This window comes from Varanus komodoensis, unplaced genomic scaffold (genome assembly GCF_004798865.1).
Source record: "Varanus komodoensis strain SLA01 unplaced genomic scaffold, ASM479886v1 scaffold29_3, whole genome shotgun sequence".
NCBI classification, from domain to species: domain Eukaryota; kingdom Metazoa; phylum Chordata; class Lepidosauria; order Squamata; family Varanidae; genus Varanus; species Varanus komodoensis.
Genome location: NW_025335760.1, coordinates 1,390,321 through 1,414,034, shown reverse-complemented (window position 1 = coordinate 1,414,034; position 23,714 = coordinate 1,390,321). Strand labels below are relative to the sequence as shown.

The window sequence follows — 23,714 nt, the reverse complement described above, 5'->3', positions numbered from 1 at the left end:
AGAAGTGATTCCCGGCAGTGTCATGACTTCAGCTGCCACAAGGCCCTGATGAGGCAGGCGAGATGGTGTTGCGGGATCAGGCCTGGGGGGGGTCCCCTGGGGGCACCACACCCAACTCACCCGGGAAGGGCAGGCTCGGGGCCCAGCTGCCTGGGGGGGGCCCAGGCCCCGCCACCCACATCCTGCTCCCATCCCGCTCCCTGCCCCAGTCCTGTTGCCCAGCAGAGGGGCGACGGCGAGGCCTGGGAGACGCTTGGGCACACGTGCCAGCGCGGGCGGCTGCAGCCCCGGGGCAGAGAGCGCACCAGCATCCCCCTAAGCGGGGGCCTTCGACTCCTGCACACATCATTCTGGGGATGATGGGAACTGCAGTGCAGCACGTCTGGGCGGCAGCACATGGGGGAAGGCAACCTTCCAGAAGCAGATAACAAGGATTGTCCAGTGGTACGAGCTTTGCCACCCAAGGGATTCCCGGGCCGATGGGCAGCCGGCGCTTATTGGTACGCAAAGCTCCTTTTAAACGCCGCTCAGGGTAGTTCCTGACAAGCAACGGGTCCCCCTCCCTCTACTCGGATGCGCCCCCCATGCCCCCTGCCCGGCCCCTCGCCTTCCCCCATCAGCAGGCGCCGTGGCAGAGGAAGGCTGCAGGGCCCGCCCCGCCACGCTCGGCTTCCCCGCCCTGTTCGTGCCAAGCCCCGCAGCCTTCTCCCCCGGGGATCCGGCTGCGATCTTGCATCAGCCCGAGCCCACGGGGTGCTGTGGCACCGCCCTGCCCCCCCTCTGCGCCCTGCTCCCCGGGAACAGGCCTCGGGGCACCCAGGACACACTGCCCCCACCCCTGCCTCCACTGCTTCCTGGGACTGCGGCGCAGCCGGCACGGGGCTGGGCTGGGAGTGGGGGAGAAGCCCCTCGGCTCCAGACCCCCAACACTGCCATGGGGCTGCACGTGGGGGCCCCTGGCTCGTTAAGCAACACGGAAAGCGGCCCCCGAGAGCAGAAGTGGGGCTGTGCCCACATCCGCCTGGGGCACTCAGGCTTCCCCCCTCCTGCACCGGAGGCAGCAAACCTGAACTGCATTCTCCCCCCCCCCCCCGGCACGTAATGGCAGCCAGTTTTCTGCGTGGCAGAGCCGCAAATTCTGCCCGCAGAGCCCACCCCTCACCCTGCCTCCGGCGAGGCCGCCTCAGACCCCTCCTCGGCGTGCCCCGACCAGCCCGGGGGCCAGAGGCAGCCCGTGCCCCCCGCCCCGCCGTTGCCCGGCTCCCGGCCCACTTGCCCCCCTGCACTCGCCCGCGGCTCGCGCGAGCCCCGCTGTCGCCAGGGGGCCGCCTCCGCTCCGCCGGAGGTGAATCCCCCCCTCCTGCCGCAAGGGAAAGCGCGAGCGCGCCCCTGGCCCAGCGCGCAACGCCGGGAAGCCGGAGGCACTCCACACATGCTCAGATCAGCTCTTCTTCCGGCGGCGCAGCAGGTGCCCGGGATGGAGGCGCGGCGGGGGCGCGGGGGCAGCAGCGTCCGCCGCCACGTACCCGGGGCTGCTGCCGCCCGAAGCCTTCCGCATGGTGGACGTGGGTCTCGGCGCGCGGGACGGCGCGGGACGGCGCGATCGCAGCGGGTGGAGGGCAGCGGGAGTGCGGCGAGTTCGCGAGCCGCCGGGACGGGACCGGGACCGGAGTCTCCTCGGCCCTCCCCCTTCCGGGCGCGGCCCCTCCCCGGGCGCGCCCTCCCCTTAACCCTCTCCGTGCCGGAGCGCGCCCGGCGCCGGGGCGGGAGGAGCACGCTTGGCCGGGGGCGGCGGGGAGGCTTGGGAAAGAACCGGCCTGTTTTTCTCCCGCGAACCGCGCTCCGACCACCGGCCAGGGAGCCCGGGGCTGGCCCGCTGCACGCGGCCGCTCTTCCCGGGAAAACTCGGGCGCTCCCTGCGAGGGAAGCCCGAGCGCGTGGTGGCCGTGCACGTGTGAACCTTGCTGGGGGGGTGCAAGGTTTACAGAGCTGCAAAGAAGCGGGGACTCCACCCCGAGCGGCCGGAGCCGAAAGAAGTGCCCGGACAGGCAGATATCCGGTTAGGGGAGCGAGCCGCCGCTTCCTCCTCGAGCTTTGAAATCCGATCTCCGCGCCCGCGGCCTCACCAGTTCCTCTTCCGGTTTGTGCCAGTTCGGGCTGATGCGAGGCAGGCGCTCCCGAGGCTGAGCTGGCGGGAAGCAAGACAAGGCGCTTTGCAGGACCGCCGCTGCTCTGCAAAGCGCCCAAATGGGCCTGGCCAGACCTGGGCTGACAGAGCGGAAGGAAAAAAGCATCCGTCCGTGGGAAATCATCCGGCACTTTTCCCGGCGAAAAGCACCTTTGCGAAAGCTGGGTTGCAAGGCCGGGGGAGCCTGCGGTGCGCCCTCCGGTCGAAGCGGCAGAAATGGCTCGGCCCCCGTGGATGATGCGTGGAGCCGGCAGCGCGCGGGGCGGCGGGGGATGTGCAAGCCCGGCTGGAGCCTCCGGGGCGGCGCGTTCACACGTACCCTTCGCGTGTCCCGCTGCAGGAGCTGCTCGAGGAGGTCGTGCGGCTCCTCTGGGCCTTGAAGCACTCGCGCTTGAGGGAGGCCGGGCGCTCCGGGGAGGCGCAGCCGCGCCCGCTGTGGGAGAGAGAGCCTCAGCGACCGGCCGGGCAGCAGCGGGGCGGGCCGGCCGGGAGGGCCGCGGGCGAGGCTGGGGCTCGAGGAGCGGGGCGGGAGCAAGCGGGGCGCGGCAGCCGCCTGGAGGCCGGGCCCTGCGCGAGGCGGCGGCTCCCGGGAGACCGGAGGCGCGCGATCCACGGGGAGCCCGGCGGCCCCTCTGCAGCGTCGGGCGCAAGCGGCAGGCGCGGTTGCCGCCGTCGCGTCCTGGGGATCTCCGCTCTTCCTTCGCTTTGAGAGCTGGGCAGGAAAGAGTTAATCCTCGCCGCCGCCGCTGCTTTTAGGAAAGCAGCATCCCGAGGCGCTTGCCTGGCTGGCCCCCCTCCCATCCTTGCCCTGGACCGTTGGCATCCCCTCTTCCCTGCCCAACTGCGACCCGCCACCCCTGCAGGGCAGGCCACAGGCAAGGACAAGCCCATGCACGGCGAACGTGCCCCGGGCCCTGCTGAGCCCTGCCCAAGCGGCTCGAGCAAGTAAGCCAAGGCACAGCCCAGGTGGAAGGCTCTGCACTTCCCGTCCTCACACTGGCAGCCAGATCCTTCCAACGGCACCATCAGCCAGATGGAGAACGGGCAAACCAGCCTGCCAAGCCTCTGTGAGGGAATTTGGGCTGCGCGACCGCCCCCCGGGCCCTGCCTCCGGGGGCGTCTGCCTGCAGGAAGACGGGATCCACCCCTTCTGTGCGAGGTTCCCCTTCCGCCCCCATCCTGAACGGACACCGTGTTCTGGAAGTGAAGCCCCCTCCGGCCTGAAGCGATGAGCGTAACAGCAAGAAGCAGGATGTGGGGAGAGTTTTTCCGCATGGAAAGCAGGTGAGGGTGAGAAGTGTTTCTCGAAGCTGCGCCGCGGACCCCGGAGACGCTGCGCACCCCCGGCCCATGGCTGCTCCCTGCCCCATGCAATGCAGAATCGCCCCGCACCTGATGCAGGCGGCACCCGTAGGACCGCTGCCGCACCGGAAGAGGCCGGGCGCCTTCGTTGCCCTCCCGCGTTAGGCAGGCCGCGGGGCAGCCTCGTCTTGCTCTGCTTTTCGCTTCTCAAAATGCTGCGCCTTAGTAGTCCAGTGGGCGAGCCTTGCCCCGTTAAAGCCCTCTCATCCGTGGGGACCCTGCCATGCCTTACCTAAGCACAGGACCTGCATTTGCAACAGCTGCAAAAAGGCAGGTTACGTACCTTCCGCAGGACGGAAACCCTGAAGAGGCTTTTTAAAATGCATTCGATTCCTTTGCTAAGCATCTCAGTTTGCTGTGATAGCCTGGGATGGAAACGCCACCATCGGAAGCTGTTTGGCTCCGAGCAGCTCGCAGATGTGGAGGTGAAACCGGGGAGGGCGGGCAAGATCTTCCGGCCTGCTTGAAGCCGCATCGCTGCTGGGAAGAGGATGCCAGCCGGCAGGCATTCCCAGGTGGGTTGCCTTCATGCAGATGCCTCCAGCCAATGCTTGCCTTTCTGTTCTGGCTTTATTGTTGTTTATCAATGGGCCGTTTTGTCAGTTCCTAATCTGAATGAATTCAGATACTTGGAACTGAAGACAATTTTCCTAGCCCAACAGGTTTTTCAAGAAAGAATAGAAACATAGAAACAGAGCGAGTCAGAAGGGGTCCCGGCCATCTAGTCTGACCTCCGGCACCAGCCGGCTCTGCTCACGACATGCCCACCATGTGCATGTCCAGCCTGTCCTTGAACACCCGCACCGATGGGGCCTCAACGACCGCATGTGGAAGCCCATTCCACACCCTTGGAGGCCTGTTTAGAAACTCATACTGAATAGAAGAATTTGGACAGCAGTGTTCGTTTGCAACTGACTGTGTTTATCTCTAAGTCCCCCCCCCCCCCGCCACCCCCTGGAGAACCAGTCTGCAGAGGGAAAAAAGGACCCAGAATTGTATCAGCCTGTTTCTAAGTTATGAGAAGAAGCCAAACTGGATTCTACAACGTTCCGGCTTTTTGATCTGTGTCTTTTGTAGCTTTGGAGTACTTAATTCAAATCTCTTATAATCTCTCCTCTCTTATAATCTCTCTCCACAAATGGAAAAAGGTGGATTTTTTAAAAAATTCCTGCATGATCTCATGGGAAAGTTTTAGGTCTGCAACTCTTGGATGGGGGTAAAGTCTCAGGCAGACTCTCCATAATCCGAAGTTGCTGCTCAGTTTTGATCTTGGTTTTCTTTTGTTTGGATTTAGAAAATTTAAGACTATAAGGAGTAAAAATTTGGGCTTTGGTAAGTTTAAGTTAACCCATACTGCCTTAAAATTATAATTTTAAATTATAATTAAATTATAAAATATGCATATTTTTGTGGGAAAGGGCTTAGCATGGTCAATGGAATTTATTCTTAAATAAGTGTCTGCAGGAATTTTTAAAAATTAAATTGCTCGTCAAAATAGAACTTTAAAACATAGGTCAAAATCAGAAACTTCTGGTTGAAAGCAGGGAACTCCACCAGATTCTGAGCGTGTGCAGGCCCCTCCCCACCGGACCACCGCCGCTGACCGCCCATCTCCTGGACCCAAAGTGCCCCCCCCCCCCGTGGCCACTGGCCGTGCACCGCACTGTGACGTGAAGTGAGTCCCGAGTCGTGGCGATTTCCCCCGGCCGGTTTGCTCTCAGTCCACGTTAAATAGTGACGTGACAGATGCGATTTTTAAAAAGGCAGTGGCACCGGAAGAGAGGAATGAGAGCGCCCCATGCAGGCCACCCTTGCGAGTGGCACGTCACCTTTTCCCGGGAAGCAGCTCTCTCTTGGGGGAGGACGGAGATGTCGAATAGCCCCTCCTCTGCGGGACGATTCCGTTGCTCAAGGTGGGCCGGGAAGGAAGCCCCCTCAGCAGCTGGTAGACTGCAAGAGAGAGCGAGCGCGTGGGAAAGGCGCTGCGGACCGTTTCCCTCCCGGGGCTCATTGGTGCCCTCCACCTATTTAGGGTGTTTTTGAGAGGGATTAGACAAATCCGGGGAGGAGCCACCCGTGGCACGGGCCTGGTGGCTCCGCGTGGGCTCCGGGGCAAGAGCCCGTGGGCCGCTCGAGGCCGGCCGGGGGCACCAGGGCAGGGGCACTGCCTCTCCGGAAGGTGTCGCCCTGCCCAGTCGGTGGCTGGTTTGCACAAGCCTCGGACTCTCGCACGGCGTGGAGTTGCCGGCCTGCGGGGAAGCGCAGCCCCACGCAGCCGGAATGGAGGCGCCGCCGGCCAGCCAGCGGCTGGAAGCTGATTCCTGCCCAGGCTGCTGAGGAAAGGCCGGGCCGGCAGGAGCCACCAGCGGGCTGAGCCGACAAGGCCCAGCAGCCCCTGCGCCTCCCGGGAGAGCTCTGTGGAGGAGGCCGCGGGCAAAGCCCCTGGGAGACGGAGGGGCAGGGCGCCCGCTCTGCCTGCTTGCGTCAGGGCAGAAGGGAGGCCTTCTCCGCCAGACAGCAGCCCCCCGGCCCCTCCGTAGGCAGAAATGCACACACAGCTGGGGAGGGGCCGTGGGAGGGACTCCAGGCACGGGGGACCCCCGCTCGCTCCGCCTCCCCGCCTCCCAGTACCTTTGCTGGAGCCCTTCTTCTGCACGCTGAGGCCGTTCTCTTCACAGGTGCTCAGCCGTCGCAGGACATCGGCCAGGGCGGCCTTCAGCACCTGGATCTCATCTTCTTGCAGCTGCAGCCGCTGCTCCAGGTAGGAGATGCGATCGTCCACCTCCATCCCGCTGGCGCCTGACAAGTTGTCATCTGGGGGGGGGGGGAGAGAAGCAGGTGAGCCATTCCGCACGGCCAGAGGCCAGAGGCTCCGCATCTTTATTATCCATATTTACCACAATGGTGACATAGAACAAGGCGTGTGATTCATTCAAACTTACTAAATGTGTTTAATCCCCCCCCCCCAAAACCCAGAATTTGGACCATCGTTACACACCAGAGAGCCTCATTTAAATGGGAAGTGGCTTCTAGCCCTCATGGTTGGAAAGACAGATTTGAAAAATGTATAAGCAGAAAAAGAATCCAATACTGAGATGGAATATTTCTCAGCATGCTTCTTAGGAGAGCATGCATCCGTTAATTTATGTTGGGGGTCAAATGCGTGTACACACACGTGTGTGAATGCAACCAGACAAGCAGCAGAGACTTATCTGTGCGAGGCTTAAACTGTGTCCTGGGGCAGAACACATCCCCAGTGGTGTAAACACCAAGGACCTGTGGCTGTTTGCCCATAGACAGACAGGCAGCCACCTTGATTGCCATCTGGCAGAGGGGCTGCCTAGGAGTGGTCTTTATCTCATCTTTCTTTTAAGCTGTTTAGTTCCTGTCCATATAAAATATTCTCAAGGCAGTGTACAGATTAGGTAAATCAAAAGGTGTTGTTTGTTTGAAAGCTTATTGAGCACCTTGAGCACAGGTGCTTTGCCAAGAGCGGGGGGCAGCCCTGAGCCCCAAAAGCTTGCAACTTAAAATTGAGCACAAGAAAGAACCGTGGAGGGGAGCGGGGCAGGGCGGGCCGGGCCGGGCCGGGAGAAGCAGGGAGCATGCGGCCATCTCGGTTGCATGCTGCAGAGCTTCGTTACAGCAGGGGAAGGAAATGAGATGGCTGTGCAAAGATGTGCAGCCCCAGTCTCAGCTTCATATGCATATCAGAATCAATCAATCATCAGCCCCTTTGAAAATATCACCAGCAGAACATATCTGTGATGAGAAAAAGCAACGTGTTTCTCTCTGTCCCTCATGCATGCCCACCAGGAAAACACAAAAGGGCTGCAGGAGTGTGGAATTTGTTGCTAGAATGCAAATATTGGTATTAATTCAAGTATGCCTGTGTGGTTAGCGCCTGCAGTGGCATCTCCAGCCAGTTGGAGCGGATTCTCCTAACTGGTACACGGCATCAAGCCCGAGCTGTTTGAAGTCAGCCACCCGGACAAGCGGGAGCCTCGTCCTGCCAGGGGCTCTCCGTACTGTGCATAATCCCCCCCCCCACGCTATTCCCTGGGAGCCCCCAGGGGCTGTATTAGGGTTGGGCAGTCCAGGCTGAGCTCAGTCTTTTGCAGACACTGCCCACTAGCGGCAAGCAGAGACATTGCAGCCTAAGTTGCTTTTTCCGTGCTCATGGGGTGTTTCCCTGCCACACCTGTCCGTCCAGGTAAGTGGGCTTCTGGTTGGGCTGGCTGCACTTCTGGAAAGGGCACAGGAGGTTATGGGATGTCTTTGGGGTAAGAGCTTACGGCACATAACCAAGGCAAGGTGCTTCAAATAGAGGCAAGCGGTCTGGAATCGGCGTCGCCTCTGTTCCACAGTCATCAGTACAGGCTTACCTGAAGGGTGCATTGAAAAGGTGTGGGAATCCCTGCTTTTTAATTATGTTGTAGCAACTGGATGCCCTGTGCAAGATGTTTGAAGAACTGAGCCAGCGATAAAAACCCTTCACTGCCCCCTAGTCCTTTACTCATGATCGGTTTGGAGCATCAAGCCCTGTCCTCCGATCAGCCTGCTGGGGGGAAACAGGCTGCCCACCCCACGGACGACGGACCCGCGGTCCCAGCCGCACGTCCTGGGGAATATGGCCCCATGAGCACCGCCAGACTTCCTTCGAAGGAAACGCGCGTGGGATTCCCATCCACACGGCCACAAGGATGCTTCTTGGCCGCCAGAGAATGGACAAGCCGCACGATGGGCTAACACACTCCATAACAGGCGTGTGAGTCTGCGGATCTGGGACTGCCGAGTGCCAACCTGCTCCAAGCCCTGGAGAGAGAGAGAGGGCCCTGTCTCCAGCACGTGCGCTGCACTCCCACAGCTCCGAGGGCCATGGAGCTGGGAGGAGCCGTGAAGAGCCTCTGTCCAGCCAGCCGCTGGATGCAAGACTGCTCTGGAAGGACAGCATCTCCTCTGGGGAAGGAAGGCCCCCTGGGCAGGGCCAGCGGCTCTGGGGAAGCACAGACCTTCCCTTCTGACACCACACACGGAAGAAGCGAAGCGGGGACTGAGGATCATCATCTGGCGTGACCAGGAAGAAGGCGGTTGCTTGAGAACGTGCGGGCATTTCCCCAGCCGGACTCCCCGCTATGTGGGGCGTCGGGATGGCTGGGAGCTCTGTCCTCCGATCAGAACGCTTTGCAGATCCCTCTCTACAGCCATGTGAAGATTGTGAGGCTGTGCTCTGCATGCACTCGGAGGGATGCTTTCTCTTTCATGATCATGCTAAGTGTTCTGGAGCAGAGCTGGTGCTGAAGACAAGTCCCTGCGCCAAGGGGTGGCTCCAGTTAGGCCCCACTGCCCCCCCCCCCCGTGCTCTATAAGCAGAATGTGAGGATGTTCGCCTGCAGGGGAGCGAGGCTAATCCCCACCACATGCACAACAGCCCTCGCTGCCAACTCACACACACATGGAGCGCACCCCGGAGAGCAGCGGGGGCTGTTCGCTGCCCATGGCGTGTGTGGGGGGGGGGCCGTGTGCACACGTTTGTGTTCTAGGCGTGCGAAGGCACCTCCAGCCTCCTGGGCTTTTGGCCCCTGCATCCCTGCGGCAGAGCGGTACAACAGCCCCCACAGCCCCCACCGCCCCGGCAACATCCGCCTCTCTCCCATTCCTCGCGCTGGAAGGCATCTCCCAACGTGGCATGCGCATTTGCAGGCACACGCTTGCACGGGGGCATGTTTTCCTGCATTCCTCGGACCCCCGCAGCTCCCTCTGGAAGGGCTGCAGCTGCATGCAGAACCGGGGGGGCGCAGGCAAAGGGGGCCCGTGGACCAGCCGCCACCCACCTGTCATGCCAGGGCTTGCCTGTGCCGGGTGCCCACGCCGCCCAGGCTGCCCCCGTCCCGCCTCTGCTGCAGCGCGGGGCCTCGCGCCCTGCCCTGCCCTGCCCTGCCGCCTCGCCTCCTCTCCTGCAATCGCACATCTTCGAGCATCTCTCCCTCCTCCCTCTTTGCAGCATCCCTGAGCCGCGGTCCAATCACAGACAACGGGTGCTGCAGCCAGGCAGAGAACCAGCTTTGGGAGGGTAGGCAGAAGACCAGCCAGCCTGCTCATCGGTGCTCAGCCGAGCCTGCCTTGGTGACCTTGGCGGGAAGCGGCTGGCCCCCGAGAAGCCGCCTGCAGACGGCCCGAGCCAGAACCCCTCAGTCCCGGAGCAGGAGCTGGAAGAAGCATGCCGGCACGGGGCTGCCGCTGGGGAGACGTGCAAAACCAGCCCGGAATCAAGGCGGGAACGTGCCCAGGGAAGGCCAGCCGCTGGACCTCAGGGACGTGGATTCGCACGCTGGTTCAGCCACGCAGCTCACCAGATAACCTTGAGCCCGTCCAGCGCGCTCTCTCCCCCTACCCTACAGGAGCTGGGACCAAAACTGGCGTCCTGTGAGCCTCACACTGAGGTCCCTCTTGCTGGCCGAAGGGTGGGCTGCAACGGCGAGGGTACAATGGACCTGAACCGCCCTGCCACGCCAGGGCTCCTCCCATCGTGCCCACGCGGCAGGCGCTGCTTAGGACGACTCCAGGCCAAGCGGGGCGCCTGCCCAGAAGCGGGATGCAAGCGTGCATGCGAGCCAGGGCTGAGCCTCGCAACCTGTTGAAAAGCAGAACGTGGGTCGGTGCAGCTCCCTCAGCGAGCCTCAAATGTCGCCGTCCCCCTCGAGGAGGCGGCCAGCCTGAGCCCCGAGCTCCCCCCTCGCAGGTCCCTTCACCATGCGGTCGAGCAGATTGGTCACTCCTCAGCTCAGCTTCTAGCCTCCTACTTTGCCGACCAGCCAGATGGATAAATAGCAGCCAGAGGCTGCTTGCTGCCTCCCCCATCGTTCGGCGTGGCCTGACTGCCTCCCAGATTAGGGGCTTGGGGCACGGGACTGGAGAGCACTGTTCTTCCAGGGCAGTTGGTCCAGGGTTAGAGGGCACTGTCCTCCGCTGAGAACTGCACAGGTTGCATCGGTCGGAGGGAAATAGGCATGGGCGGGCGGGAGGGGGGGGGAATGCTGCGGCCGTCCCAGCAAAGGGGCAGCAGGTCAACACCGAGGGTCCGGCTCCTGCTGCCCCTTGCCTGTGCCCGGCTGGGCGCAGCCCCCTCCCCTCCAACCGCCCCCCGCTTTGGGTCTGCATCCTGCAAGCTCCATTGACGCGCTGCCCCACCGGCGCTGCGGCGTCCCTTGCCGCCCCCCCACGCCGTCCTTGCAGGGCTGCGGGGGGGGGGCAAGCGAGCGCCTCCCTGCTCGCGCCCGCCGGCCGTGGCGCTTTGCAGCACCGCGCAAAGTTGGAGCCGTTGCGCCACCATATCCGCGCATGGGTGGACTGCCGCCAGCAGAGTGGGGGCTGGGCTGGGCTGGGGCGGGGGCCTCCCGGGGGCCCGGGGCCGTCCCGGGGGTCCGGCGGAGCGCGCGAGAACGCGGAGCAGCCGCTGCTGCGGGGACGCGCCGACTCACCGTGGCAGAACTGCAGGAGCGAGGCGGCGTCGCGCAGGATCCCGCAGCTGGCCATGCCGTCGGCCGTGCCCGCGCCCGCACTGCCCGCGCCCCCCCCCCGCCGCCCGCCCGCCCCTTGGCGCCCCCGCCCGCCCGCCGCGCTCCCTCCCTCCCTCCCTCCCGGCCGGTCCCCGCACGCCTGCCTCCCGTCGCCATAGCAACCCACCTCTTTCCTGCATCTTCGCGGCCGGGGACCCCTCGGGCGCTGCCAGACGCCCCCTCGCTGGGCTCGCGGTCTTCAGGCTGAGCCAGCCGAGACGCCCCCCGCGCACGGCCGGCCCCACCTTCAGCCCGCAGCGCCCCACCCACCGCCCGCCCGGCCCCACCCCCGCCGCCCTGCCGGCGGGGCCGCCCCTCTCCCCGGCCCGCCGCCCTCAGCCCCCCGCCGGACGCGGCGCCCGTGCGGCGCGGGCGAAGGGCCCGCCACGCGATGTCGGCGCCGCCGCAAGGAGGGCGGCTGCCCCCCCCCCCGCAGCCGCAGCGAGCTGAGCGCCCCGCCTCTCGCTGCCCAGCTCCCTCCTGCTCCGCATCCCGAGCCTTCCGCCCCCGCACTGCATCCTCGGGCTGTGCTCGTGGCGAAACTCGCCGGTGAACTTGCCAGCCGCAACTTGCGCGCCCGCCTCGGTGCTCGGCTTGCCTCCTTTTTGGACGGATTGGGAGCCCCCGAGTCTGCCCTCTCCAGCCTGGGCTTTCCCCCTGCAAGTGTCTGCCCACCCGCGCGAGGCCTGTCCCTCTGCGACCTGCAGGACGTCCCTCCGTCAGACTCTGCCTCGCGTCCCTGCAACGGGTCGGTCCGAGCAGTTCCTTTTGGCCCCACACGCCAACAACCTGCTTGCATTGGGCACGTGGAACCTGCCTTCGGAGGGAAGCCTAAAGCCGAGCCCGGAAATGTGAGGGAAAATCCTAGTCTTCAGAGCATGTGCAAAGTGCCATCCCCTGAGTGGCCAATACCAGTCCTGCCCTGTCCTGCCGTAGGCGCTTGGTGTCATGGGAGGGCTCTTCTTCCAAAGACACAGAAACGGGGGAAAACAAGCCAGAAGGGGTCTCCCAGGCCATCTAGTCTGACCCCTGGTTCCAGCCTGCTCTGCTCATGGTAATCCCCAACTCGGGCCTTAGGCCTGCTTGAGGCATCACCCCTCTCCATTTTGTGTTTTGTTTTTCTGTAGAAAGAAGTTTTATTTGAAATTATAATCCTAAAAAAAAACAAAAAGGAAACTACAAACAACATCCATCATCAAAACCATCGAGCCCCCTGGGTCAGCCCCCACACCCTTCTTTTTCCATTTATGATAACTTAAAAACATATTTAAATCTAAGCCAAGTCCCGTTCCTCTAGCCAGTAATAAAAAGAGTCCCAAGTTTGACAGAAGTTTCTCTGTTTTGTTTAAACATCTTGCAAGGACATTGAGGAAACAGAACGTATTCATTTGCCCATTCTGCCTGCTCATATGCAGCCATCCAAGTTCTTTCTAACAAAACCAAAGGAATATTCCTCCTCACTCTGGCTCAGAAGTGGTCCTGGAAACTCACTGCTACAGGATGTGGGAAAGGGTGTTGGTATAGCTGGATCTGGGGGAAAAAATAGAGGGAAGGAACAGGCCGATGTTTCCGGACTGGGCGGGCAGCAGGACCAGCAGCATCTCTCCACAGATGCGCTGCGAGGCCCAAAGGCAATGGCATCGTGGCGGCCGCTGGGGGTACCTCAGCTGCCACATCAGCATCAAAGGTCAGCAATAGGATGCCACCTGGGAAGCCTTCCCCTCTCCTGAGCACAGCTTGGCCTCCTGGACTGGGTTTTCAAAAATAAAGCTGTTCTTATTTCCCCATGCCGCATATGCCAGCCACTCTACGAGCATCTGTGCACAGAGGTTCACGCACGTTCACGCAGGCATTCTGCATGTGTGAGTGCACAGGTTCGTACCCGCCCTGGCACGCTACAGAAGAATAAAAGGTGTGAGCTTAGGGACGTGGGGCTCCGTGGGGCTCTGCAGCAGCCGCCGTGGCTCAGCGACGGCGCCCCCCACCCCCCGCTTGCGCCCCTGCCCTCGCAGCCCCCGGAGGCCGCGGGTTCCGGCACCGGGCTACGTGCCGGGCGTGGAAAAGCCGCGCGCAGCCGCCACGGTCTCCGGCCGCGGGTTTCTTGCGCCACCTCGTGGTGACCGAGGGGAGCAACGCTCCACCCCGCTGGGCTTCTTTCTATCTATCTATCTATCTATCTATCTATCTATCTATCTATCTATCTATCTAGGATATTTGTATGCCGTCCTTTGCAAAAGCCTCAGGACAGCTTACACAAATAAAATACAAACATAACATAACAAACATATAATCTAACATAACATAAAAATAAACGAATCACTCTGGCTGCAATTAAAATATGATGATACAATTCAATATTAAAACTTATTAAAATATTGATTAAATAAAAAGGTCTTCCCCAGCACACCTGACGATGTGCTTCTCCCAAGCATCCCTTTACGCAAAATCTAAGCAGGTCGCTTCCCTCCCTCCCTCCCTCCCTCTTTTTATTATCGTCTCGCTTTCCCACCCACTTTTGTTCATTCAAGGCTGTTTCTGGAATAACAAGGGAGAGAAATAAGCACCACAAGAGCTTGTCCGCTGGAGCAGACAATGTCCGTCCAGACCCACATCTTGGGAACGTGGTCATGGCGAGTCCTTTCTGGGGATCAGCTAAAGCGTGTGGGGCAAGCAGGGATGAAGCTCAGGGCCCGGGGGCCCCTCCTGCATCATGGCAGAGCACCGGGGGGACCCGCTGCCCACACCCTCCCCGGCGGCAGGGGGTGCTGCACTCCTCGGCATCCGCCCCAGGGTGAGCGACTCGTGGCGGCCTCCAGCAGCCACCTCCGGCCCTTTGGGCAGGATCCGCAGCACCCCAACCGTCCGGGGACTCTGCAGGGATGGCACTGAGGGGACGGGACGCCCTCCACTCCGCAGCCCAGGATTCCGGCCCCGGGGTGCAGAGGCCTCCGTCGATCCTCCTCCAAATGGGCCTTTGCTGGACGAGATTTATCTGCCGCTGGCAGGCAGGAATGCACGTATTCTGACCCAAGGCGTAGAGTCTGTCCTGCTGCTAGAAAAGAGGTTTATCCTTCTGGATAAGGATTATTTTATTTGTTCCCATGGAATGGATGTGGGATTTCATTATGTTCTTGTAATTTTTATATTTTTACGATAATTTTTATGGTCTGTATTTTTGCTGCCTTGACTCATTTTTCTTTCTCGAATTTGTGGTGGCTTTGGCTACAAGCAGTAAAGACAAACAGAGCAGAGGTGGGTCCATGCACAGCTCTCCCCCCAGAGCTGGCACCTCTGCAGAGATCTTTATGGTGTTGGGTGAATGTGTTTTTATTCTCCGAGCTATTTTGAGAGCTGCTTCTAGTGTTTTTAATTTGGTTTTCTATTTCATTGGTTTTGGTTTTCAATTTAGCTTTAGATTTCATTAAGCCAAATTGAAATATACAATATAAAACCCAACTGCCTTTCAGTTTAGTTTTATATTTCATTCTTTGCTGAGGGTTTTACGCTGTGCTGCTTTTCTTTTCTTTTCTTTTCTTTTCTTTTCTTTTCTTTTCTTTTCTTGTTCCTACTGTGTATTTTTAACGTGTTGCACACCACCTGGCAAGCTTTGGTGAGAAGGCAGTGTCAGCGTTCAAAAGAGTGCGGTCCTATGGACTCCCGACACTGCCTGGGCAGCCATAGGATTTTGGGGGATCCCACGATCTTGGAGCAGGGAGTCCAAAAGCTGAGCTGCCATCCTGCCCCCTCGCAGCTGGTGCAGAAGGAACCGCTCTGACTGTCCACGCTGCAAGGACGCAGCTGGGCCGGGGGGGGCAAGGAAGGAACATGCCGGCCCCTGGACCCTCCACTGGCCCAAGGGAGTCAACATCCCGCTTTAAACTGACATGACTTGAACTGCGCAGCGGGCAGCCCTGCCTCGGATCTCGCCCTCCCGTCCCGCAAACCGTGTGTAATTGCTCGTGGCAGCTTGGTCCCAGCTAATTTTTGCACACTGTCGCCGTCATGGGGTGGGTTTTGGACCTGAGGGTGCTGGGTCTGCTTTGGGGCGATCTCAGAGAGCCGATTCAGGTACTTCCGTGCCCTTTCATCACCTGCACAACCTGTATATTTGGAAAGGATGACAACATGGCAAAAACATGGCGGGGTTCCAGCGCTCTCTTTGCGTGCTTTCAGTAAAGGCTGCCTGTGGCTCCTTGTGTCTTCAGGGGTGGCGTGTTGGCGGCTGTTCCTTAAACGCAGGGAAAACCTGGCATGTCGTCCTGGAAAGTTTAATGTCTGTCTCACTGCCGGGAGTGAGAACGAGGCAGAATCGGAGGGGGAGCCGCATGAGCTTTTAGTCGGCCGAATATGAGGGGAATCCGGACGAAAATATCTCTTCCCTGCGAGGTGTTTCTGCAGCTCTTGTGGGTTCTGCCCCCGGGGAGCGTGAGGGACAGCCATCCCGGCTGCCCTCCCCAGAGGGGGCCTTCGAGTCCAGCAGCCCAACGGCCACCTGGCTGGCAGACGCATCTCGAATGAGCGTCCTCATCTTCGGCCGGGCCACCTTCAGGGTCACGCACTTCAGTACCCTCCGCACCACGGCCCCCTGACCCGTGAGGCTCTCTGGGTAGCGCGTCCAGGCGGCTTCCCCAGGCTGCCAGTGGTAGATGGAGTCGTGCGTCCTGGAGGTGCAGACGCCTCCCATCACGTAAACCTTCCCCTGGAAGCAGGTGGCGCCGGCGAAGGCCAGGGGCAGCGGCAGCGGAGGGATGACGACCTCCCGGCTGACCGTGCCGGCCTCGTGCATGAAGAAGCACTTGGAAGTGCAGGGGAGGAGCTGGCTGAAGCGCCCATTCGGGTAGGAGTGCGCGATCTTCTTTGAAAAGAAGCCCCCGATGACACAGATCCCCGTCTCCATGGGGACAGCGGCCGCACCATGGAGACAGAAGTCCAGCGGCACCTGTGCCCAGGTGTCCAAGTGGATGTCGTAGACGAGGATGCCCTGGTAAAGCACCTCGTCGGAGTCCGCGTCCCCGCCGATCAGGTACAGCCTGTTCTTGTACGGGGCCGAAGCAGAGAAGCGCAGGATGATGGGCAGGCTGGCGATGGGCGCCCACGCCTGCCGCGCCACGTCGAAGCACTCGGCAGAGGCCAGGGCGCCCGTGTCGTTCCAGCCGCTCAGGGCGAACAGCCTCTGCTTGCACGCCAGGAGCATGTGCACAGAGCGGGGGGTGGACATGGCGGGGAGCTGGACCCAGCGGTCGGCGAGCGAGTTGTACTCGTGCAGAGCACGGGAGTAGGAGCCGTCGGAGTGCTTCCCACCGGAGAGGTACAGCCTGTGTTCCAGGGCAGAGCAGCCGGGCAGCGCCACCAGCTCTAGGGGCGGCAGCCTGGTCCTCGAGCCCGTCCCCGGGTTTATGCACTCCATGTAGCAATCCATGTCCTCGCTGACGGACAGGATGTCTCTCAGGCGAGGCACCTTGATGCACACGATCCTCTCCCGGAACATGCCCTGCCGGAGGCCCCCGCTCTCCCGCAGCCGCCCTGCCCCGTCCAGATCCTCCCACTGCACCTCCACCTCCCGGCCGAGCGCCGCCACGTCCGCCTGGATGCGGGCGATCTCCTCGCGAGTCAGCAGCGGGAGGCGGACATGCCGCAGCAGCGTCCCGAGTGTGGGAAGCCGCCCGGCGGGCTCGGCTGCCACCCAGCGCTGCACAGCCAGGAAGACGGCCATTTCGGAGGGCACCGCAAGGTGGTCGGAGGAGAGAATGCCCACCAGAGCCCCGAGGTCGAGGCAGGGGAAGTCTTTGTGCTCCAGGAGGGGCTCAAAGTGGAGGCTCAGGTAGCGCATCGAGCCCTGCAGCAAGGCGGGGTTGTTGTGGTCCCAAGCCAGCGAGTAGAGGCGAAGGCAGCTTTCCATGGAGATCTTCTCTACTAGGTACCTGCCAGCAGGGATGGAAAGGCAGGGCGTCACGGGGAAGGTACGGGTGGCCCTCGCGGCGGAGGAGGGGAGACACGAGGCAGATCCGGGCCTCCCGGGCTACCTGCTGATGAGCGCCAGCGCTGGGCTGAGCTGCAGCCGGCTGGCTGCCGTGAAGAGGTCCTCTGCGGTCTCTGCGCTGAGCGACAGCTCCCCCGAGTAGAGGTAGCCCAGCAGGCTCTGGAGCACAGCCGGGTTCATATCCTGCAGGAGCACCTCTCCGTCGACGGACTCCTTGAAGCCGCTGGCGAACATGGCTTGGAAGTAGGGGCTGATGGAGGCCAGCAGGGCCCTGCGAGAACATGGAGACTGTCGGACGGAGCTGTGTGCATCCTCAGGGAACCTCGTCCCCGGCCCTGTCCCAGAGGAAGGCGCGACTTGGCTCCCTTGGGAGCCGGCCCGGAGCGGGAGCTGGCATCGCGCCTGGCTTGCTGCAGTGACTTTTTATCCCGGCCTCCTCCTTCCCCCTTGGAAGGATCCCAGATGGCTTGCACGGCGCTCTTCTGCTCCATGTTATCCTCATAACAACCCTGTGAGGTAGGTTAGGCTGAGGGGCAGTGACTGGCCCAGGCCATCCAGTGGGCCTCATGGGGACTAGAACCTTGTTCTCCCAAGTCAGTCCAGGACGCTGAACACTCCGCCATTCTGGTTCAAGTCCCCGCTTGGCCGTGAAGGTCAGTGGGTGCCTTGGTGCCAGTCACTGACTCTCAGCCCAACCTCCCTTGCAGGGTTGCTGTTCTGAGGATGAACCCGAGAGGAGGAGGCCCATAAGCACTGCCTTGACCTCCCTGGAGGAAAAAGCGGGGTAGGAAAATGACAGGTGAGCAGGCCGCCTGGCCGGGCACAGACACCCACCGGTTGCACGGGAACCTTCTTCCCCCAGCGATCAGGGTGGCGTTGCAAAGCCCCTCGGTGTGGCTCAGCTGCCTCAGGCCTGCGGAAAAGGGGAGGGAGCGACGCGTTCGAGGCGACTCTGCTGGTCACCTCGAGGGCAAGGCGCACGAGCCACGCGGAGAGGGGTCTCTCGGCACATTTCCAGAAGAAAGCCCCCGTCCCAGGAGGATCCAGGCTTCGCCCCAGCGCAACAGTGCCGAGCCGCCAGTGAAAGGGGGCAGGGGGCAGCGAGGTGACTTCAGTCGTGTGGGGGGTCTTGTCCCTTCCCACGGGGGGTGACACAGCTGGCCCGGCCAATCCAGAGGGCATCACAGGGACCCGGTCCCCATGGCCTCGCGCCCGCTCCAGGAGGAGGCCTCCGGGGGCTCTCCTGGCCCGGGCGCCCCCGCCCGGCCACAGCGCCACACGCCACGCTTGAGCCACCCGGGCAGCCCTGCGGACCTCGTGGCTCTGGCGGACCGCCTCGCACGGCTCGGGCCGGGATCAGCCCGCGCTCACCCTGGCCGAAGCAGGATTTCAGGGACAGTGAGGCGGAGACCGGCGCTGCATCGTTTCCGCCGGTTCCCGCAGCGCCTGCGGGATCCATGACGCCACCGCCTGGAGCACCCGGTCCCGGGGCCTCTGCTCCCTGGGCCATGGGCTGGGTCTCGGCTGCTCCCGGGGCCGCCCAGCCATCGCCCCATGGCTGCCGAGGCAGCTCTGAGCGGCAGCCGGGAGCAGGGGGCTCTGGTGTCTCCCGGACAGCCGTCGCCAGCACAATGGTTGCCGGGCCTCGCGCTTCCTCCACGCACGGAGGCTTGGAATCCAGCCGGCTGCTCTTGCTCTCTGGCCTCGAGGCCGAGAGGGTCAAGTGGCCCGGGGGGCCGTGCGCCCGTGGCTCCTGTGCAGAGCCCGTGGGACTGGCTCTGCGCCCTGATGGGCAGCGCTGGCACGGAGAGGGGAAGGTCCTTGCCGCATCCAGTGTGTGAAATTCCTGCCGCCTTTGCAGGACGTTTCATTTCTGGGGGTCTTCTGACCGGCCGAATATATGCCAGTCCTGATCTTGCCTGCTCTTTCCTGTGTGCGCATCTCTGCGTTTCGCACGTTTTTGTCAAAATCCACCAAGACCAAGCGCACCGCCCTGAGTAGCAGAGCTGGTCCTTGCGCTGAATTACGCAAACAGGTAGGCCAGCGGCACACGGCACCTGATGCGAGGACGCTTCCTCTGCCCCTCGGAGGGCCTGGAACCCCCAGTGTGTGTTTCCCACCTCCCCGTGGTGTCCCCCCACCCCCCTTTCACAGCCGCCCTTCTCGGCATCTGTGCCCTCCCAAGAGGCATTCCTGAAGCCGGAATCTCAGGACAGATCATCTCCCGGATCATCTCCCGCTGGGAAGCACGCTGAGCGGCCCGTCACGGCCCCTTCCTCAGTTCTCTGTACGGCCCCATTCCGACTCAAGGTCAGGAGTGGCTGCACAGGAAAGTCCTCAATTCTGCTGCATACAAATTACCCGAAAATGTTGTGAGTGTCTGGATGGTTTTAACTCCCTGCATTTTTTCAATGTACCATGTGACATCTCAAAGATAATGAATGCTTTCATACTGAGCGGAAAAGTAAAACTTCTGCATTTCAGTTGTCAAGCTGTTCAAGTTAATTCCTGGATTTTGTTGGAGCGGTGTGCAATTTGTGTATGTACCATGGGAAGGATCCTGATACTTCTGGATTGGACTGATATTCGGGCATACCTGTGAGTCTGCATGTGTGTACAAGGGGTCTTTGTCACAGATCTTTGTTCCACACAGTTTCTGAGCCCATGTTTTCACCTCTCAAACTCACTTTAATTTTTTTTTAATTTAAACAATTATTTTAAATTTTGTTTTACCCTTCTTTCCTGCTTTTTTCCTCCTGCATGGAACCTCAAATGGCTGATCCAGTCTGCCTCCCACGCATTTCGTCCTAACAACAATCCTGTGAGGTAGGATCGCTGAAAGACAGCAACTGGCCCAAAGTAACCAGTGAGTTTCTTGGCCAGGTGGGGTCTAGAGCGGAATCTCGAGTTGAACGTTCCACCCACTACATTGTGCTGGGTCTCATACCTGACTGTTTGAAGATGGATTAATTGACTTCAAGGTAAATAAATCATAGAAGTTCTTTATTTTTTTGCAAAAGGAAACGTGAACATTCCCCCAACCATCACCCTGCAGTCACTGACAGACGCTCCCTCTTCCGAAAATCCTCTCCAAGACAAAATCGTTGTTTCTCATCTGGCGAAGTTTGCCCCAGAAGCCACCGAGGTCGGAGGAATGGGCAGCAAGGAAAACCTTCCCCGGCAGAGATCACGGGGGCTCCGAGGAGACTTTCACCCGGACCGTGGAGTTGGTGACGCGAGCCCCATAATGCCCAGCCCAGAACTGTGTGTCCTTTCCTTTGTGCTGGAAATGCACGTAGCGAACGCCAGGGCCGTAACGCCTGAAGCTGTGGGCCACCTGCCGAGGCAAAGAGGAACGAGGAAAGACATCTCTGAACTCAAGAAAGGGCCCAAGCCAGTGATGGCTTAGGCAGAAAAGGGTCCTTCCGCCCCTGCCGTCCGCAGCCAGCTCAGCAATGCTAGGAGCGGCAGATCCCTTTTTCTCTCTCAACACACACAGGTTTGTGCCTGAATCCTCCTTGCCTGGGCAGACTCCCAAAGATGGGAAAGACCCAAGGAAGTGTTGCGGGAAGTCCAGCTCAGCAGCTTATACCACAAGGCAGTTAAAATAATTTTTCCTGGCTACTCAGGGCCAGCTTTTTGCTGTTTCCACTAATCTCCATGAGCACAAAGTAAGCCTAATTTTACTCATTTTACGAATACTTTTTTTCCTAATCGTGGTAATCCTACTTCCATGTTTTTTATTCCATTCTATATATTTTTAATAGTTGCCAATACCATTTTACCCAATTACCTGTGTAAATCTTTGAAGACTGAACTGCTACATCTATCTCTAGTCTAGTGACCACACTAAAGATGAAGGAGTGGAAGGCGACCGTGCGTGGAAGCCCCTCGGTCACGAGTCCCAAGGTGGGCCCTGGGGGCTCCTGCGGAAGAAAGCTACCTGCTGATACCGAGTGTCGTTCCACTGCGGGATGGGATCGGGGCTGGCCTTGAAATCGGCGATCACCGAACGCCGGTCCCCCGCCAAGAGGGAGACATGGATTTCATAGACGCAGCCACAGTCTTCGCGGGGACCCCACCTGTGGAGACAGGAGGAGCGCTGAGCCTCTGCCCGGCCTGCTTGTGGAGCACGGCACGGGATGCGCGTCTCAAACACGCCCGCGTCTTGGCACAGAATGTCTGAAGCGTGCAAAGGCTTGCAGAGCGCCTAGGAGCTGCACACGGACCACTCTTTGGAAAGGCAGGATGAGCCCCAAGAGTTCCCGGGTGGCCGTTAAGTCTGCAAAGGTCACGAGCCCCAAATCATTGGGAGAGGCAACTGATCGCACATCACTGTTTGGCTCTTTGGTGGCCTGGAAGCGTGGGCTGGGTCTAGGGGAGAACCGCGTTGGAAAAGATTCTCGCCCTGGCTGGAGCTGTTTTGTCCAGCAGAGGCTCTCCAGAAAACTGGCCACCAACTGCTTTTAGCGGAGCTCAAGGGAAGCCATACTCACCAGTCAGAGATCAAAATTTCAGGCTGGTAGTTGTCCAAAAGGTCCTCCCAGAACCCTTCCTTCAGCAGATCTATCAGCTGAGACTTTATGCACCAGCTGTGGAGAGAGGGAGGAAAAGCAAGAAGCGCATTAGCATGCCCATGCCGTGCTGTGAGGTGCTCAGCTTCCACAAAGCGTCTCACACACGTGGAGAGCCCAAGTTACAACAATGGAAGGCATGCACACTGCAAAACCCCGGGGAGGAACGGTGAAGTCGTCACAATGTGTAGGCTTGGAAACGGACTCGCAAGCGGGAAGGGCAACGCAGAGAGGAGGAGGGACGGCACATCCAAAGGATGCTGTGACCTTCATGACATCCTGAGCATCAGGGGAACCAAGTGGGAAGGGGCCCGGGAGAAAACTTACTCCCCAAACTCACTAATAGGAAGAGACGAAGCACGTCTGGGCCTCCGCGCCTTCCACCGGGTGCTTGTTCTCTTCCACGCACCACCCATCCCCCCCCGGCTGGATGTTCCAGTGCTGGAATTCCTCTGTGGACACAGAAATGCAAAACATCATGGATACGGTGGTCTTGGAATCAGGGAGCCAAGGGTTAAGCAATGATCGCTGTGTTTGAACCCTGCATTACAATTTAAGGATGGCTTGTTACCCATGAGCAACTAACTCATGGTTTGTCATTGGGTTGCAAACTCTGAATTCCTTGAGGTTAACAGCCCATGGTTAAACCACAGTAAAGGGTTCACACAGAACGGCAACCCACGATTCAGCAACAACCCAGGGTTTAACCCATATGCTGCATTCTCAGTACGTGCAAAGCAGGCCCTCGGGGCAAGGTTAACCTTAAGTAAAACATCATCCACCTGCATTGTTCACATTGAGCTGCACCTGTTGAGAAACAGGCTGGGCTGCTTCGAAACGTAAAGGAAAGTGAAGAAGAGAACAATTAAGCAGCAGGAGCTTTATCGTGACTTCTTAATTTAAAGGGCCCAGTGGAAAGTTAAAGCTAGACAGAAAGTAAATATTATCGACAACACACAAAAAAACCCCACTCATGAAGTTCTTGAGAAACGTGATTTTCATCAAAACACCCGACTGTGAGCATCCTCACGCCTTGCCTTCCGCTACAGCAGGAACGCAAACTCGTGACCTCCAGCCCCCCATAACGCCAGCCAGCAAGCCGCGACGAGGGGCTGCAGGCCAAAATACCGGGGGCCACATGCTGTCGGCCTCAGCGGCCCAGCCCGCATTTGCCTCTCTCGCCAAACACTCCAAATTGACCTTCAACCAAAGAAACTGTTTTCAGGGTGGGATTCAGCTCTGAAAAACATTGTGGGATCATGAAATGCCTCTGCGGATGTGCAGAGCGCCGTCCCTCCTGCCTGCAAAATCGCCCACGACACGCCTGGGATCTGCGGCCGAGCACTTCCGGGTCACGGGGTACGGAGGCTCCCTCTGCACTCCCCGTTTAGAAATGCGGGGAAGCGCCCCCCAGGCCCCCGGCGCCCCTTCGCTCCCGGCTCCTCACCTTTCCCGCAGGGGTTCTTGATGAGGTTTCTCCCGAAGGGCCGCAACACGCTCACCCGGCCCCACTCCATCTGGGGGTGGCGACTGGCCGCTTTCAGGGCAGCCCGCAGGGAGGGGTCCCTCTCCCACTGCAGCTTCCAGACCGTGGGGGTGTCGATCAGCCGCTTCCACCTGCGGCACACCAGGCGGCAGCGGGTCACCAGGGTCCGGGCGCGCACCCAGCTGAGGATCAGCACCAGCACCTCATCCGGCAAGGGGTTCAGATCCACCAGGCACTGGATCTCCTTCCCGCGTGGAGGATCCGAGGATATCCTGCTCTTCGCCTGCCCCATTTCCGGTCTTGTCACCGTCGGGCACCTGACAACATTGAAATCGTTATTAACTTTGCTGCCACGTAACTCAGTGGCTAAAGCTCTGTGCGTGCTGCACCACAACCGGTCGAACACAATAAAACGTCAAATGCAATGATGCGTGGCAAGAGCACAACACACATTTACACCTGAACTGTATCTAGTGCCACAGCCAGGAGGTTCGCGCAGCTGAGCCCGCCAGAAAAGGGCCGCGCCCACGCACGGCCGGGAGCCGGAGGGGGTCGGCCTGGGGCC

At 60.4% G+C, this 23,714-nt stretch overlaps 4 protein-coding genes across 5 annotated transcripts in view; 1 reads left to right on the top strand and 3 right to left on the bottom strand.

Annotated features, from left to right (window-relative positions):
• EML2 (EMAP like 2) overlaps positions 1–1,646 on the bottom strand; it is a 10,893-nt gene extending 9,247 nt beyond the window's left edge. Inside the window, exon 1 of the mRNA XM_044435501.1 lies at positions 1,527–1,646. Coding sequence (XP_044291436.1) covers positions 1,527–1,558 — 32 coding nt within the window. The 5' untranslated portion in view covers positions 1,559–1,646. The remainder of the gene's footprint in view (positions 1–1,526) is intronic.
• Positions 1,647–6,261: 4,615 nt separating this feature from the next.
• Positions 6,262–23,714, top strand: part of ACP7 (acid phosphatase 7, tartrate resistant (putative)) — a 26,132-nt gene continuing 8,679 nt past the window's right edge. Inside the window, exon 1 of one of the 2 annotated variants that reach the window (XM_044435503.1) lies at positions 6,262–6,311. The gene's annotated coding sequence lies outside the window, so the exon portion shown is untranslated. The remainder of the gene's footprint in view (positions 6,312–23,714) is intronic. The other variant, XM_044435502.1, reaches the window with a different exon arrangement.
• LOC123026155 (kelch-like protein 35) lies at positions 15,443–18,548 on the bottom strand. The gene is made up of 4 exons (XM_044435450.1): positions 18,461–18,548; positions 17,924–18,002; positions 17,133–17,360; positions 15,443–17,030 (listed from the first exon to the last, which is right to left on the bottom strand). The coding sequence occupies exons 1-4, from the start codon at positions 18,546–18,548 to the stop codon at positions 15,443–15,445; spliced, it is 1,983 nt and encodes a 660-aa protein (XP_044291385.1).
• On the bottom strand, positions 20,076–23,704 carry LOC123026185 (F-box only protein 17-like). The gene is made up of 6 exons (XM_044435504.1): positions 23,609–23,704; positions 23,111–23,466; positions 22,004–22,115; positions 21,586–21,681; positions 21,033–21,171; positions 20,076–20,426 (listed from the first exon to the last, which is right to left on the bottom strand). Exons 2-6 carry the CDS (start codon positions 23,439–23,441, stop codon positions 20,277–20,279), a joined length of 828 nt encoding a protein of 275 aa, XP_044291439.1. The 5' UTR covers positions 23,442–23,466; positions 23,609–23,704; the 3' UTR covers positions 20,076–20,276.

Bases quoted from the DNA above. Each gene is read 5' to 3' on its own strand.
- LOC123026155 (XM_044435450.1), bottom strand. From the start codon at position 18,548: ATGGATCCCGCAGGCGCTGCGGGAACCGGCGGAAACGATGCAGCGCCG. The intron at 18,003-18,460 runs GTGAGCGCGGGC...CCTTTTCCGCAG, and splicing joins GAAATCCTGCTTCGGCCAGG to GCCTGAGGCAGCTGAGCCAC. The intron at 17,031-17,132 runs GTAGCCCGGGAG...CCCTGCTGGCAG, and splicing joins GCGCTGGCGCTCATCAGCAG to GTACCTAGTAGAGAAGATCT.
- LOC123026185 (XM_044435504.1), bottom strand. From the start codon at position 23,441: ATGGGGCAGGCGAAGAGCAGGATATCCTCGGATCCTCCACGCGGGAAG. The intron at 21,172-21,585 runs GTGAGTATGGCT...CTGTCTCCACAG, and splicing joins GAAATTTTGATCTCTGACTG to GTGGGGTCCCCGCGAAGACT. The intron at 20,427-21,032 runs GTAGCTTTCTTC...TTGCCTCGGCAG, and splicing joins ACGACACTCGGTATCAGCAG to GTGGCCCACAGCTTCAGGCG.